The sequence below is a fragment of the Ruditapes philippinarum genome, unplaced genomic scaffold, assembly GCF_026571515.1.
Source record: "Ruditapes philippinarum isolate M1 unplaced genomic scaffold, ASM2657151v2 ctg6678_1_1_1_1, whole genome shotgun sequence".
NCBI classification, from domain to species: domain Eukaryota; kingdom Metazoa; phylum Mollusca; class Bivalvia; order Venerida; family Veneridae; genus Ruditapes; species Ruditapes philippinarum.
Genome location: NW_026852109.1, coordinates 21040 through 37412, shown reverse-complemented (window position 1 = coordinate 37412; position 16373 = coordinate 21040). Strand labels below are relative to the sequence as shown.

At 33.9% G+C, this 16373-nt stretch overlaps 1 protein-coding gene across 1 annotated transcript; it reads right to left on the bottom strand.

Annotated features, from left to right (window-relative positions):
- Positions 1 to 3812: 3812 nt before the first annotated feature.
- Positions 3813 to 7516, bottom strand: LOC132749488 (uncharacterized). Its single transcript, XM_060739243.1, has 3 exons — positions 7004 to 7516; positions 5000 to 5146; positions 3813 to 4039 (listed from the first exon to the last, which is right to left on the bottom strand). Exons 1-3 carry the CDS (start codon positions 7494 to 7496, stop codon positions 3813 to 3815), a joined length of 867 nt encoding a protein of 288 aa, XP_060595226.1. The 5' UTR covers positions 7497 to 7516.
- Positions 7517 to 16373: the final 8857 nt, after the last annotated feature.

The window sequence follows — 16373 nt, the reverse complement described above, 5'->3', positions numbered from 1 at the left end:
TTGCCAGTCCTTGTTTAGTCAAACAATATGCATTTTATACAGTCCATAACTAATAACTGTCAAGCAATACTGCCTTTAAAGTTCCAAGCTAAAGTTACCACACATATTAACTGGAGAAGATGAAAGTATTTCTTTGGAGTACGAAAGTAGTCACCAAGATATTTGAATACTCATTACTATCCCACTAGAAGATGTATCATGCTAAATATCTTAGCTTTAGCTCTTTGAGTTCTTTAAAAGAAGTTTTTTATGTTTTTACTATATGCATATAGGGAAAATCAATGACCCCCTGGGGCAGGGCCAATTTTGACCCCAGGGCTTTTATTTGAACACTTAGTAGACACTCATTAGAAGATGTTTCATGTTAAATATCTTCGCTCTAGCTCTTTGGGTGCTTTAAAAGAAGATTTTTTAAGTTTTTACTATATGCATATAGGGAAAATCAATGACCCCCTGGGGTGGGGCCAATTTTGACCCCAGGGCTTTTATTTGAACAAACTTGGTAGACACTCACTAGAAGATGCTTCATGCTAAATATCTAAGCTCTAGCTCTTTGGATTTTTAAAAGAAGATATTTAAAGTTTTTTCTTTCACTTGCCATGGCAACCAGAGTTCTGCATGGAATTAAATTCTTTGAACAATTTTTAAAGGTGACCACCAAAGGAACATTCCTGTGAAGTTTGGATGAAATTGGCTTAGTGGATTATGAGGAGATGTCATTTAAAATAAAAGTTTACGGACGGACGGACGCTGGACGAAAAGCGATCACAAAAGCTCACCCTGTATCTTTGTGACAGGTGAGCTAAAAATACAGAAATTGCGTTGCAGAAAAAGCATGTCTCCACTCCCCCCCCAACCCCCTATCTCCTTGCATATGGAAGCAACGCTTTCATGTATCATTAAAATATGAAAGCCGTATGATGTAGAGCAGAAACTAAATTCACAACAAGGGCAACATTGTCGCAAAATACGCTTGTCACAAAAGCTTTTGTCAGAGATGTGGGAATTATAGATATGCATATAGCAGATATGCTCTGGGCAATATCCGGACAATATCTGGATATTTTATCATCTCTAGTGACCTTGACCTTGCAAATATTAATGGACCTGGATTATGTGCGCAATACTTAGCTTCACAATGGTAGTCATGATAATGACCTTTTGTGTTTCAATCATATGAAGTTTGAAAGACTGTAGATCAAACCAAACTCAAGTAATTGAGCAGATAAACAAATTTTAATAAAAAGGGAGATAATTAAAAAATGAAGAGTTATGCTTCTTGTTCACTGCACTTCTTCTCACTGCCACCTAAAAGAAAAATTAAGTTTCTTTAATTGCCCTTCAGTAGTTTCCTGGTTATTGAGCTGACAAACAATTTTTAAGTATCGAAAGGGAGATAATTCAAAAGTATTGTATATATAGAGTTATGGTTTTTGTGCACTGCACTCTCTCTCATTGACAGCCAAGTATCTCTGAATTCCCTTGTAAGGTTTTAAAGTTTTCGTCCAGACAAGCAAAATCCGGAAAGACTGACTGATAGACTAAGACTTACAGCATTTCTATATCCCCCTCCCGCTTTGTCGTGGGGGATAATAGGAAAGCAGCAAAACAAATAGTTCTCTAGAGCCAAGACATACAGGGCAAAACCAAAACGTCCCAAAGTAGGGGGAGACATAACAATAATAGGAGGTATTATCTAAACTTAACTTCAATATATATACAGTTTATTTTGACAATTTCATAGTCAGTTCCTTTCACATATAACATTTCATTTTCTACTCACACATAATTCTGATCAAACAACACTTACTCCATGAATTTAATTCAAAAACTTTTTCACTTATTTACCACCAGACTCTGCTGTTCCATTTTTTAATTTAACATATGATACGGTAACAAAGAATAGGCAATTTCATTAGGGAAATTTTAACAATGAAGTCATAGTTGAATATTTCATAAAAAAATTCCTGTGTAAACTTATATGCTTGTGCAACAATAAATAATTACGAAAATTCCTTTTAATCATTTAACAAACGAATCTGTGAAGTTAAATAACTTCAAATAAAACAACTTTAATTTTAATTCAGTGCAGAAGCTACGAAATATTTCTCAATGATTTCATTGTTGAGATTTCCCTTCTCAACTCTTAATATTTCTACTATTTTTAGTTCAACAAGTTTGACTTCCAGACAGTTTCATAATACAAGGACACTATAACAACTTAATGAGGTAAAGAATATTCAGTCTGAAACCAGGACAGTAAATAAATGTGACATGTGCCACAGAAGGTGCATATTCAGCATCAGTGTCCTTGACACTTTTCCATAACCTGCTAAGTAGGTTTTCATAGGACCAATGAGTATCACTAAAGTAACAAATACCCTAAATTATAAATCCAATTTAGAAGCTATTGCCAAACTGTTATGAGTAAGACAGATAAATGGATGGAGCACAGACTAATGTTAAGCTAATAAATATTTATACCAAGTTTATTTAATATTTATCTTGACAGTCACCAAAATTTCATTCTTGACAGTCACCAAAATTTCATTCATAATAAATGACTAACAGAAAGAAGCACAATAAATTTATATTGCATGTAATATGATGAACAAGAAGCTTCAAATGTGTGAAAGAACAAGCTTTCACTTCCAATTGAGGACACACTGTAAAATGAATGCCAATTGAAGGCATATTTCAGATGTGTACATACTAGGCATAATCTACTCCACTTCATGACTCTCAGTATAATAGGTTCCAATCGAAGACACACTCACTATAAAATAAGACCATTCAAACACACTCACTGTAAAATAAGGATATTCAAACAGACCTGTTCACACTTACAATCGCATAAACATATACATTCAAAAATAGACTGCCTATATAGAGTTAAGTGACAGCCAGCTTAGAATGCTTGAGGTCTGGGGTTCAAATCCTAGCAGTGTGATACCAAAAACTTTAACAAAAGCATCGCTTAGCGGTATAACATTCAAATGACTTTTCAAAGACTTAGCGTATCTACACTTACATTTTATCAAAGTATATAAACAATTTTTAAGAATAAAGAGGTCATAACTCACCGAAAATGTAAAGCACAGTTACTAGTCGTATATTCTAAGCAAATAATGATAATTGAGTATACCATGTCTCAAGTAAAAAATTACCAAATCTGTTGTATTAAATTTGTCGATTTGCAGAATGGAATAAAAAAACAACAACAACAAAAACCCAATCGTTTTGAACAAATCTGAAATATGCGCCTAATATATCTATATATGAGCATATGAATTTTTCATTTTCATCGGAGACAGAACCACTTGATATTTGCGACAGCAAGCAAAATAATTTTTTTTCCAATATTTTTCCGACTATGGTGGAAAATCCCACTGACGGACAATATATCTTAAAATAGACATCATAACCAAAAATAAACACAGGTGCTTGATTCTGAACTTACAAATCACCAACATAATAATGTATCGAATGCAACTATATCCACATAATGGTAGGTCACAAGGTATCACCCAGAATACAGTCTCATTGACTTTCGTAATGGACTACTTAAAGTCGTTCAGATGAAAATGTAAAGTACTTGAAGTTTGATGGTGGTATGCATGCCAATCATGGAGCACTCACACAAGGGTCTAGTTTTATAGAACATATTACTTATAATAACACTATTCATCCAAAAGCCATTATCACTTCGAATCAATACTACAAGATTGTTCAAAACTCAGCCTTTTTTCACAAACTGGCACAGTAAATTGTACAATTGTTTCTGCGATTACGAAACCTAACTATTATTTATTTCAATTGCATGATTTTTGTCTCTTCATAGCAAGTTGCCTTGTTCGTACAAATCCTTTGACCATAGTCCAAGTCCTTCTTGTAAGAACTGGGTGCTTTTTTATTAGCTGCTCACATTCCAGCTTCTTTGGGAGAACATTTAGTGTGAAACACTTCTTAAATTCACTAAAAACAATGTCCTGCTCCTCTTTGGACCAAGGTGTTTTCTGTGATATTTTTCTCCTCTTTCCTGAAGTATATAATAATTTTGACATATGAAAATAGCATGGTCTAAACCAAACAATTTATATTGATAAATAATAGTAATGAATACTAAGTACCATCTCATTGAAACTTTAAAGATATACTATGCTCATCTTTGAGTAAAATATTTTTATCTTAAAAATGTATTGAAATCCATGAAATTCTTACTGAATTTAATTTGAATAAAATAATGAACAAACTATGTATGGGAAACTGCATTCCATATTACAGGTCAAGTAAAGTTGGTCTTTTCTTAAAAAAACTGCAAGTTTTTTAATGACATTATATATTCATATTGTGACCACCTATAGTGTGTAGAGTTCAAAACATAACATATCTACTTTAAATGAAGTCGAAACATGCTTATTTTATAAATACAAAGAGACTGTGTAGCAATTATTAGTATTTTCAAAAATCAAATTTGAGAGTAGTATATCTTTAAAGCCTCTGAACGTATTTGTAAAAATTGTTCTATCGAAAGGGCTTTACCTCCGAACAAAAATGACAAAATATTTAGTTTTTGAAATGCTTCCTTTACTCACAAGCCCTGTTCATTGTCTGGTTCTTTTCCATGCTTCATGTAATTTTGCAAAATTATCCTTCCTGCTGGTTAGTAACCGTTATGGGAATGCCTGGGTATTCCCCAAAAATTTGGCGAATTTATAGGTGAAATACAATGTTTTCTTCATTTTCATTTGTTTGATTATCTTTAGCTAACATATTTTACTTTGTGTAATTCTTCTACCACAAACACATTCCTAGGCTTTAATAGCTAAAAAAAAGATACATAGAGCTTTAATTTGTGTATATTTTTATCAATCAATGCCAATGACTCAACAATAAGTGTTTCATTTTATCTTCTTTTGGCATTAAGATAATGGCAGTCAAGCTTAGTCCAGTCATATGTTGCTTCTTTTCAGTATTTTATCGTTAAATAAGTTGTTACCTATAGGTTTCTTGCATGAAGCATCAGCCTCCGAATCATCAGAGTATTCTGAAAAAACGTCTTCCCTGTCACTGTTATCATTCTCCACCACACCATCAGTAGGCTCCACAATATTGTCATCGTCTTCATCACTTGCTGGTTCATACTCTGCATGAAAGAAAATTTGCAATCTCAAGTACAAGATGATCATTTATTTCTTGAAGTATAGCATCTGGGGTTTTTTTTTTGCAAGTGGAATTCTGTGATCATGTATTAAGGTATTCATATTTGTTATTAAACAATATGATATCTTCCATCCAAATTCAAATAAAATACAACGCAATTTAAAACCAAAAACATTTTTTGCTTTTATCAAAATAGTCTTGCAAAACAATCATAAGATTCAATCCTATTCTTTTTTCCAAGTTACTCTTCCTTATGAAGATGAAGAATCAGACTTTTTGAAAGTACATGAAAATAAATTCACAAATTATTTATATTTAGGAGTTTTCCAACAGTCAATAAGCGACAATAATGTATCTAAATAAACAAAATGGGAACTACTAAGCAAAATAAAACATTGTTTGATATAAGCAAATGCCTGGGAGTGTCTGACAAGCTAAAATCATACTGGACAGGTTAAATATTTTAACATACTAAAATTAACTGTCAGGCTAGTGGATAGTTTAGCCTGTTTGTTTGAGAGATAAAAATTTTACATTAGTAACTGGTGCAGACAGGAATTTCCAGCCCGAAGCTCTGCATTCACATTTGCATCGTTACCAGTGGCTGATTATTTTTCTTGCACATATCAATTACAAATGGAATATGTAAAGAAATGGATTTAAAAAATGCATTGTTGAATGCTTTATCAAAAATTGTTTAAATTGTGTCCAAATCACTATAATATATCTAAAAAACTGACTACTTAAAATAACATTGTCATATTTGCAAGCCATTGTTGAAAACTTTGATCTGGCCAAGCTTGTTTGTTTGTTTGTTTGGGTTTTACGTCACATCAACACAGTATATGTCATATCGCGACGTTCCAGCTTTACTGGTGGAGGAAGACCTCAGGTGCCCTTCCGTGCATTATTTCAGGCACAAACGGGCACCTGAGTAGAACCACTGACGTTCAGTAAGCTAGCTGGATAGCTTCCTCTCATGAAAGAATCCCTGTCTGGATTCAAACCCACAGCGATGAGGGGCAAGTGGTTTGAAGTCAACGACCTTAACCACTCGGCCACGGACGGCCCTGATCTTGCCAAGTAATATAAGTGAGACAAGAAATGTGTTCAAAGGACACAGGCACCCCCTCTTCTGGCCATTGTCAAAAGAGCTTAGTACAGTAGTCATATAATGCAATCCTAACAAAGTTGGTGCTCTACAAATCAAGCTTAACATTCATATGAAGTTTCAATATTGTTTTCGAGATTACATACTCAATAAACACTCTCAAGGGCAATAATTATGTGACAAAAATAACACAAGGTGCAATACATCACAAGATGATTAACATTCATATGAAGTTTCATAACTCTGGTTCAAATCATTTTTGAAAGACATGCAACACAAGATGATTGACAAGATTATTTGGATGGAGGAGAAAACGGACACCCAGCAAAATCAGAACAATTTCTTTTGTTATTTTTTTAAAAGAGGGCCATGGCCCCTTACTTTTTTGTTACGGAATGAACTGTTTTTTCCTGTTGTTTTGTTTACACTTAGATGGCCCCCTATACGATTTCAGTTGTGCTGACTGACAGACATACAGACAAGGGCAAATATATATACCCCCTTCTTTAGAGAGGGGGCACAAAAACTTGCACCAAGAACTTATAGCCCATTATTTCAATAGGGGTATGTTGATTAAATTTAGTCAAACACTGATAAATATGTTATTTAATTTATATATAATTCATTCATTGTTATAATTCTATAATTTGAATCTTTGGATTACATGAGGGTGTAAGCTAATGATATAAATTCTTAATTCAGATAATATAAAATACAATAGCAAATTACCCAGATCTCCTTCAGCATCAATATCATCAAAATTCTTTCCTTTAATAGAATCCAGTGACCCAATATTGAGCGCATGAAGAACTTTGGATACCTTAGCAACTTCCAAGGTGCTTTGAGGAAGTCTATCAAAATCCCTATGAACATTTAGATCATGACCCGTGAACCTGGCTAGAATGTCCTGATCGTTGTTGTCTAAGTTCAAAACTTGTGACATGGTGGCAAGTTGTTTTCTCAAAGAAGTGGATGTAACTGACTTTGGATGTTTTAAAGCAGCTTCTGAGGTAAATCTTCTGAGAACATCTGCCCCACGTAATGGAAACTTAGCTCCTGGTAGTTGAAAGAGGTATTCTGTTTCTTCATTCTTTAGAGAAATCAACTGGTCAATGTTGGCTTTCATGGTCTTAGTAAGCAGAATGGCAACTTTCCTACCCTTCTTCCCTCGTGTTTCTATTCTACTATGGTTTCTACACAGAAATTGTTCAAATTTTGACATGCATCGTTTTACATCTTCATCAACTGGAGCATCTGCAACAGAAGCTTTCTCTGTAGGTGTTTGTCTTCAGTCTTTGCACTTCACCTGCCCGTTTTCGATTGTAAAGAATCACTTGTGCTAAGCAGAGTTGAGCTAACTTGTTGTGTTTAAAATTGTCATCTTCTCTTGATAATGCCGTCATTTGTATTTCTTCTGAAATGTATTCTGTTAATTTCTTCACATCTTCCGCTAACGGTATCATTTGCACCTTGTTATATTTCGCCTCCGATTTAGACTCGTAGGCTTTGCAGCCAATTCTTTCAGTCCAGTCTGCTTGGTATGTTTCTAAGAAGTCCTGTATTCTTTCTTTCATTTCACTGTCCTCATTTTTTCTGGCATTTATGAGAACTATTTTTGCACATTTCTTAATATAATGGCCAAGCTTTTGAGCAAGAGTTGGTTTTCTGAAAGTTGAAGTTGATATGTCATACTCAGCTACTTTTTTTACTGCCTTTAACAGGAGCTCCCAGTTTCTAGATATCAAACACTGCTGAAGTTTTGTAACATGGATGTCTGTTTCTGCTACTGCAATCATGAGCCTTCCAAATGACCTCATATTTTCAGATATGTATTGGTGAGTATGATGATGTTTTCCGATTTTTTCAAATTTTCTCTCCCCAAACTGAATGATGAGAGGATCACCCTTGACCTTGCATGTAATTATGTCATCTCTCATGTTTTTAAGTATGTTGCTTTTAAATTCATTTGAACATTGCACTGTCACGGGAAGAAGCAGGCGCGAGTTTTTGACAGGAGCATCACTTTTCATAAAGTCTGGTTCCAGAGGGCAGGCTTTGTGATGTTTCCACAGTACCGTTGATATAAATTCTGCTCTACAGAATTCACATGGCAAATATTCCTGCTTTTGCTTTGATTTCCTTGGTCTATATTTGGGAATAATAATGCCAGAGCCTTTCATTTTCACTTTTTCATTATGGACAGCCATGCCTCGCGCAGCAAGTGCTGCCCATGCTTTTCTTCTTTCGTTGGACTTGCAAGGATAACTTAAAGCACGAGCGACATCAATTTCATTGCCATGTTTGTTTTCAAGATGGCGGTATAGTTTTGAAGTCAAGTTTTCACAGTACACACAACACAGCTTTTTCGCTACAAATTTACCAGATTTGGACTTAACCCTTTGAACGGTGATTTGAGGTTTATCAGTTAGTTCTTTAAATGTGACTACCGATGATTCTGTGTCACTTCCACTCACATAGTTATCCTCTTTGTTTAAATAGAAAAAGTCTGTTGGGAGAATCATACCATCAGTGATACACTGAAAAATCCACTCTTTATGAACACAGGAACCTGTAAATGAAATAAACCTTCATCAGAAAATAAAAAAATTAAGATATACAATATGAAATACTATATAACTGCCCACTACTAGAGATCCCAATGGTTAGAACTGCTCAGCCAAGGAATATGACTACTGACCTGAGCCAGGTAACTATTGTCACGACAAAGTCGCCATCAATAGTTGACTGAGAGGTTCAATAATCATATTTCGAGGCTGAATAATTCTTATCCTTATTATTCTTAAGAAGTAGATAGATGTTTTGTCATATTATATAAAATCAAATGTAGAAAAATACAGAGAACAAAATTTGAACTGATTGATGTTATCTTATTATGTAAGCGTTTGTTTAAGTTTTGTTGACAAAATGTTTGCATGTAGCTTGTGGGCATAACATAAAAGTGCATATGTGTAAAGTGCAAGTTTAGACTATTGACTTATCTGTAACAATTTGGATTTCACTAGATAAACGGTTAACAGTATATATTTCAGAGGTCAATAGTCTTTTCTTTCAGAAGAATAGAGACAATAGCTCAATTTAATCGACCTGACGTGTTCATTTTTTAAACTAGTAAGAACAAAGCATTATTAGTGATATATAATAAGAGTACTTAAAAGTAACAAACAAGAGCACCGCTAGGTGGAGCATTATATGCCTGAAAGTGATTTTTTTCTAGTAAAGATGAAGCATTTGTAAGACATTGGAATTAAATAAAGTATTACCTCCTTCAAATAACAATCCTGCAATGAAGTTTTGGATATTGTGGTCCAAATGGAATTTAAGCTATGCCCCGGAAACTGTTTTCAGTTTTAAGGTAATAGTGACCTTAACCTTTGACCTTGTGACCCTAAAATCAATAGGAGTCTTCTACCTTTTATGGACAATCATCCTATGAAGTTTGAATATTGTGGGCCAAATGGAACTTAAGTTTTGCCCCGGAAACTGTTTCAGTTTTAAAGAAATAGTGACCTTGACCTTTGACCTTGTGACCCCAAAATCAATAGGGGTCTTCTAACCATTATGGACACTCAGCCTATGAAGTTTGAACACAGTGGGCCAAATTAAACTTAAATTATGTTCCGAAAACTGTTTTTCAGTTTTTAGGTTATAGTGATCTGGACCTTTGACCTTGTGACCCCAAGATCAATAGGGGTTTTCTACCCAATATGGACAATCATCCTATGAAGTTTGAATATTGTAGACTAAACGGAACTTAAGTTATGCTCAAGAAACTGTTTTCAATTTCAAAGTAATAGTGACCTTGACCTTTGACCTCAAAATTAATAGGGGTCTTCTACCCAATATGGACAATCATCCTATGAAGTTTGAACACTGTGGACCAAATGGGACTCAAGATATACTCCAGAAACTGTTTTCAGTTTTAAGGTCATAGTGACCTTGACCTTTGACCTTGTGACCCCAAAATCAATAGGGATCTTCTACCAAATATGGACAATAATCCTATGAAGTTTGAACACTGTGGGCCAAACGGGACATTAGTTATGCTCCGGAAACTGTTTTCAGTTTTAAGGTCATAGCGACCTTGACCTTTGACCTTGTGACCCCAAAATCAATAGGAGTCTTTTACCCAATATGGACAATCATCCTATGAAGTTTGAATATTGTGGGCCAAATGGAACTTAAGTTATGCTCCGGAAACCAAATTGCCTACGGACGGACAGACAGACGGACACCAGGGGGTAGAACATAATATGCCCGAAAATTTTTCGGGCATATAAAAAGGCAATGTGAAATGTGTTTAAATTGATAGTGTACTTAAACTGTAAAACCAAGACCCAATCAAGAATTTATAAACAACAAATGCTTGTTTTCTGGAACAGAGACAAAGAAACATTGAGTATGACCCTGATCTTTTGACATGGATATTACATCTAACATATCTTCATTTTTAGTATGATATTAAATAATCCATCCATGAAAGGCAAAGAGAAGTTTATCTTAATGTAGATAACATCTCTTGATTCCTTCATGGATCCATGCTTCATGAAGTATTGTTTGAGCACTCTTTGATCAAGCCCGTGTTTCAAGAATCAACAGTTTTCAGCACTTATTACTGTTTTAAGCTTGCATTTCCTGATTATTATATGCTTTTCTATAAAAATGAGTCACTCGACAAGACATAGTAGATGCAGTGAAACAAACATTTACCTGAACTCAGAACCTCATTGTCAGCACAAATTTTTATGGCATCACAGCCTGAAAGACTCTCCTCTCCACCAATGGCTGTTAGAAGCTCTCTAACCTCTTCTAAAAAAAGAAAAAAACAGAAACAAACTCAAAATATTCTGTTATCACTAGAGCCATCACTGAAAAAACGCATTTAACTGCTTGCCTGAAAGCCTTGCATAATTTCTTAGAACAAATGAAATTATCTCTGACCTCTTAATGAAAATACAAGGTCAAGCAAAAAGGGCCAATGCACTTTAAATTTCTCTAACAACTTCTCCTTAAGTTTTAATGTTTCAAGAAAAAATGCACTGATGTTTTGTTTATTGCAGGGTCTAGTTTCAATATGTATTTTAAAGGAAAACTTCAAAGCTATTAAGTGTACTTAATTACATGCTTAAGTATTTTCAATATATTTGCAAAGATTCAAAAGCACCAACGTAGACTTGCTCAAAGCAAGGCCACATAAAAGTAAACTTTCAAGTTATGTTTTTTTATTAATCAAAATCAAAAAAATGTCCCTATGGGAATGACATAAACTGAAACTAAATATCAGAATATTTATCTGGATAAGACTTAGTAATACTCACCAATTGTCATATCCTTGAAAAGTCCATCACCGATTTGATATTTAAAATGTCTGTATTTTTCTGTCTTATTCCATTGTCCAAGATTAGAGCCTCTGATGATGTAGTTAGCCTTATAGAATAAATCATTTAACTATGACAAATAGCATTACAAATAAATAAATAATATATTTTACTGGACACTTCTAATTACCAATAAGGTAAACGGAACCATAATAAATTGTAAAACAACCTCCACTATAATATTTCCATTATTTCTCAAGAGTTCAATTTAACTGTTTATCTCAACATCAAGATCAGTGCACTTATCTAACAAAATTTCATTAACAATGCAATTTGTAACACTTGTTAACTCCAATTTATTAATTAAACTTTTAAAACATCTTTAAAACTAGTCATAATATAAAAAAAAGGAATGAGAGCAAAAGTGGTAGATCAAGGCTGAAAATAATCCATATGAATTTTATTCTGATACAGCAGACCAATGTAATGTCTTGGTGACAAGTTCATAAGGTATAGAACAGACAGGAATAGAATGAATATATAAACGGAAGAAATATGTAATATAAAACATAATTCTTTATAAAGTTTTACTGTCACACATAAATATATCAATGCTACAGTATGTAAAATGTACCTTGTTTTGCAAGAGTCCTTTCTCAATTGATTCATGAACCCATCTGCTGCTTACTATCATTTTTGTTCTACCAACAAGTGCCAAATAAACACCCTTGTGATGAACAGATGTCATCAATTGTTCATCTGAAAACATTTGTAGTTTATGGAAATTTGAAGCTTGTAAAATGAACAGAAATACTCTCATATATATACTGAAACAAAAAAGAAACTCTCTCCAAGTTTGAATGTAGACATGTTAGTACAGTTTTAACTCGATTTTTACGTTGAATAAACATATCGGGCTTTTATACGGGGATAAGCTGACCGATGTTGCAAACAAAACGAGTTTTACAAGCTACTACATGTATATTAGTGTGTACATCTAAGTGGTACCCTTGAACAACTGGCACATACTTTGCGAAAGTTTCTTTTCTGGTATATATATATATATATATATATATATATATATATATTATATATATATATATGAGCAATCAGTGATCTGAATCACTGTTACATATATCAAGCCACTAGGACAAATTAATGACTTCCATTTGGTACCAGAGAAGCTACTCCACAGTAAGTAAAATAATCCCATATATAAAAGTACAGTGACCCTGTCTTGATGTTGGGCTGCAGAAGATTTGATGTCAAAGGTTAAATTAAGTCACTGGAGTTGTTACTCCTAGCACTCTGTTCTGATCTGGTTTAGCAAGTGAAGTCGCCCTTTGTGAAAAACGTAATAGTCTCATTCAGATCACTTCTACGATTGAAGAAGATGGCCATGCAACATCAGATTGTCTAAGTTTACAAACAAACTCGTTGACAAATTTTGTTCTGTGTGATGGTTTTAACATCATTAAACCTACTAAAACAAGATACTAATTTTTCGATACGTTATGTATGCAACATATTACATGTATATAATTTATATCTGACCAGTTGGTATTTGTTGCTAATACCTTGTAAAAAAATTAGGCTATATGCCGTCCTTAACATTCCAAGTAAGCAGGGAATTAATTGGCAAATTAAATTATTAAAGTTATCATTTTGTAATCATGATTTTTACAAAGAAACACTGAGGAAAATTTTCTTGGCATTTTCCCTTTTATCAATGGTCTTAATAATCCCTTAGTAGACTTACGAGATTACAACTAAATTGAGCAGCATTTGTTAGATACACTGGGAGATAATTTGGATTTGATTTCCGTTTGGAAAAATTGTTTGAAAACTGTTGGCATTCGACACCCAATGTTTAAAAAATGGAATCGATATTGAAATATCAAATCAATTATAAAGATTGTTGATACACAATAACGATTGAATCTATTTCACCCCTAGAAAATGGCAATCCGGAAGACGCCAATTATTGACGTCACCTTTTTAAAAAACAAATATGCAATATATACCTGATGGTGCAATTATCACTTGAGCTTCCTTCACATCATTTGTCAATACCATGTCTGGAAATAACTTTAAAAATCCCTGCAGAAGAAAAGGCAGAAATTGTAACAAAATATTTGGAGTCTAATAATGTTAATTATCAAGAAAATATATCCATTAAAACACACAATGACCAGTCAACCTTTCCTAATCATTAACAATCACATTTTTGTAGACCACTACCTAAGAATGTCTGGTGGTAAGAAAATTTGGAAAAAATCATGACATCATCAAAGTAACATTTGTTTAAGACATTATTAAAACTATATATACTTACTGTATTCTTGTTCATCCCTACAAACATAACGTTCACATTCTGCGTGGTTTTGCCTATCTCTGAAACTGAAAACATCAACAATAAGGAAGACTCCGAAATCTAACACAATGATAACAAGAGCAATGCTAGGTGGAGCATTATATGCCCCCAAAAAAATTTTTCTTTGTAAGGTTTAAGCATTTGTGTGACATATGAATATCTCATATGAATACCATATTATGAACTCATTTGGAAAACGTATCCTATGAAGTTTGACAGTTGTAGGTTGAATAATACTGAAGTTATTGAGCGGAAACCGTTTTCTGTTAAGGTCATTTGACTGAAGTTACCCCAAAATAGATACGACTATTTTATTCAATATAGGCAATCATCCTATGACCTTTGAAGACTGTCGGACAAATAGTACTGTTATACTCTGGAAACCAAAATTCTAAGAGACATTGTGACCCTGACATTTGACCTCAAAATCAATAGGGGTCATATATTGAATATGGCTAAGTATCCTACGACGTTAGAAAGCTGTAGGTTGATTAAAACTTATGTTATTAAGCATAAACCATTTTCAGTCTTAAGGTAATTGTTTCCTTACCTTTTAACCCCAAAATCGATAGGGGTCTTCTACTCAATAAGATCAATCATCCTATGAAGTTTAAAGACTGTGGGCCAAATGTAACTTAAATTATGCTGCGGAAACCAAATTGCTATTAGACAGACGAAAGCCAAAGGGGTATAATATAAATAATATGCCCTACATTTCTTTCAGGCATATAAAAAGAGGCACACAGGATAATAAAGCATGGGACTGATGATCGGAAGGTAGTGAGTTTGAATCTGGGGAGAGGACTTTACTAAAAACAATGCATGCTGTCACAATGTTTTCTTGTTTATCTCTTTAAACATTACAATTACAAGCTGATGTTTTCCCTCTCAGCAATTAAGCACATATGCAATATGGAAGAACCCAAAGTCTTATACAATGCTAAAAAAAGTACATGTATTTGTATTGTGAGAAATTTCTTTCTTTGAATTATAGTTGCTTAATCTTACACACCAGCTCAGCTGTCCAGAGCAAATTACATACAGAACTTTAAAAACCCATAGCATAACAAGAACTGCAGCCACTTTTTATCAATGTTTGGCTTTTCGCCTACTAACCTATTTCCTGGGAGACCAAATTTTCCTTTTGAGTAGAAAAACAATCACTGTCAACCTCTGAAATAGAAAATATACAATGGTGTTACATTATTTAATCATAATGAGGACACACACATTTACAACTGAGGACAAACCCAGCATAATGAATGTCAATTGTAGGCAAGGTTGATGGATCCCAAATTTGGGCTGAGAACATTACTTAACACTATGTATGTATCCTGACTGTATTCTTGTTTAGCCCTACAAACATAATGATCACATTCTGTGTGTGATTTGCTTTCTTCTTCAACTGCAAACTTAAGCCGTAAAGAAAAAGCAAAGTTCTAACAAAATGCTTTTAAAAAGTAAGTACTCGCATTAACTTTTTCAAATTTTTCTCTTAATCCTTTGTATCGCCTCAGCTATCTTGTGCAATTTATATGTGATTTACAAGACATGCAGCTACTTTTTCCATAGGTAACATATATTTCTCTAGAACTACTTACCTATTTCCTCAAACTGCAAATTTTCCTTCTGGGTAGGAACAAAATCACTATCAACCTCTGAAATAGAAAATACACAAGGGTGAGTGAAATAAAGGTTCAAAATGAGGACACACTCATTATCAACTGAGGACACACTCAACATAATGAATGTCAATGTACTAAGTTCAAATCTAGACAGAGGCATATATTCTTTGAGACAAAATTTGACCTCCACCAAGAAATGTCAATCAAGTGGAGTAGCTAAACAGCAGCCAGTAGATGATCAAGGTTTGTTCTGCTTAGAGCCAAAAAAAAAAAAACCAAGGAAATGGCTTAAGAAAATAGCCTTCCCCAAATACAACTGAAAATTGAGGCAACACACATTTCCAGGTGGGGAAACAGCATTTTATCAAATCCAAATGTGTAAAAACTTGGCATAATCAACTCCAACTGAGGACACACCCACTATAAATTGGGGGAAACTAAATCATCCTAATTTCAACTAATCAAAAACATACTGAATCACAATTGAGGAGGAAATACTCCCCTCTAATGGAGGACAGCCTATACAGCTAAGTGACATAGTGTCAGCTGTGAGTTAGTGCATACAGTCTGAAGTTCAAGTCCTGGCCATGTCATATCAATACATTTATAATTTATACAGAGAGCTCCTGTGTTTAACACTCAGCAAAATCAGGGCTTCCAATTTCATAGGTAACATACTTCTCTAGAACTACTCACCTATTTCCTCAAACTGCAAATTTTCCTTCTGGGTAGGAACAAAATCACTATCAACCTCTGAAATAGAA

Excerpts from the sequence above, each read along its gene's own strand:
- LOC132749488 (XM_060739243.1), bottom strand. The coding sequence starts at position 7,496 with ATGTCAAAATTTGAACAATTTCTGTGTAGAAACCATAGTAGAATAGAA. Across the intron at positions 5,147-7,003 it reads TGATGCTGAAGGAGATCTGG|AGTATGAACCAGCAAGTGAT; the intron begins GTAATTTGCTAT and ends TCTTTCATGCAG. Across the intron at positions 4,040-4,999 it reads TTCATGCAAGAAACCTATAG|GAAAGAGGAGAAAAATATCA; the intron begins GTAACAACTTAT and ends TATATACTTCAG.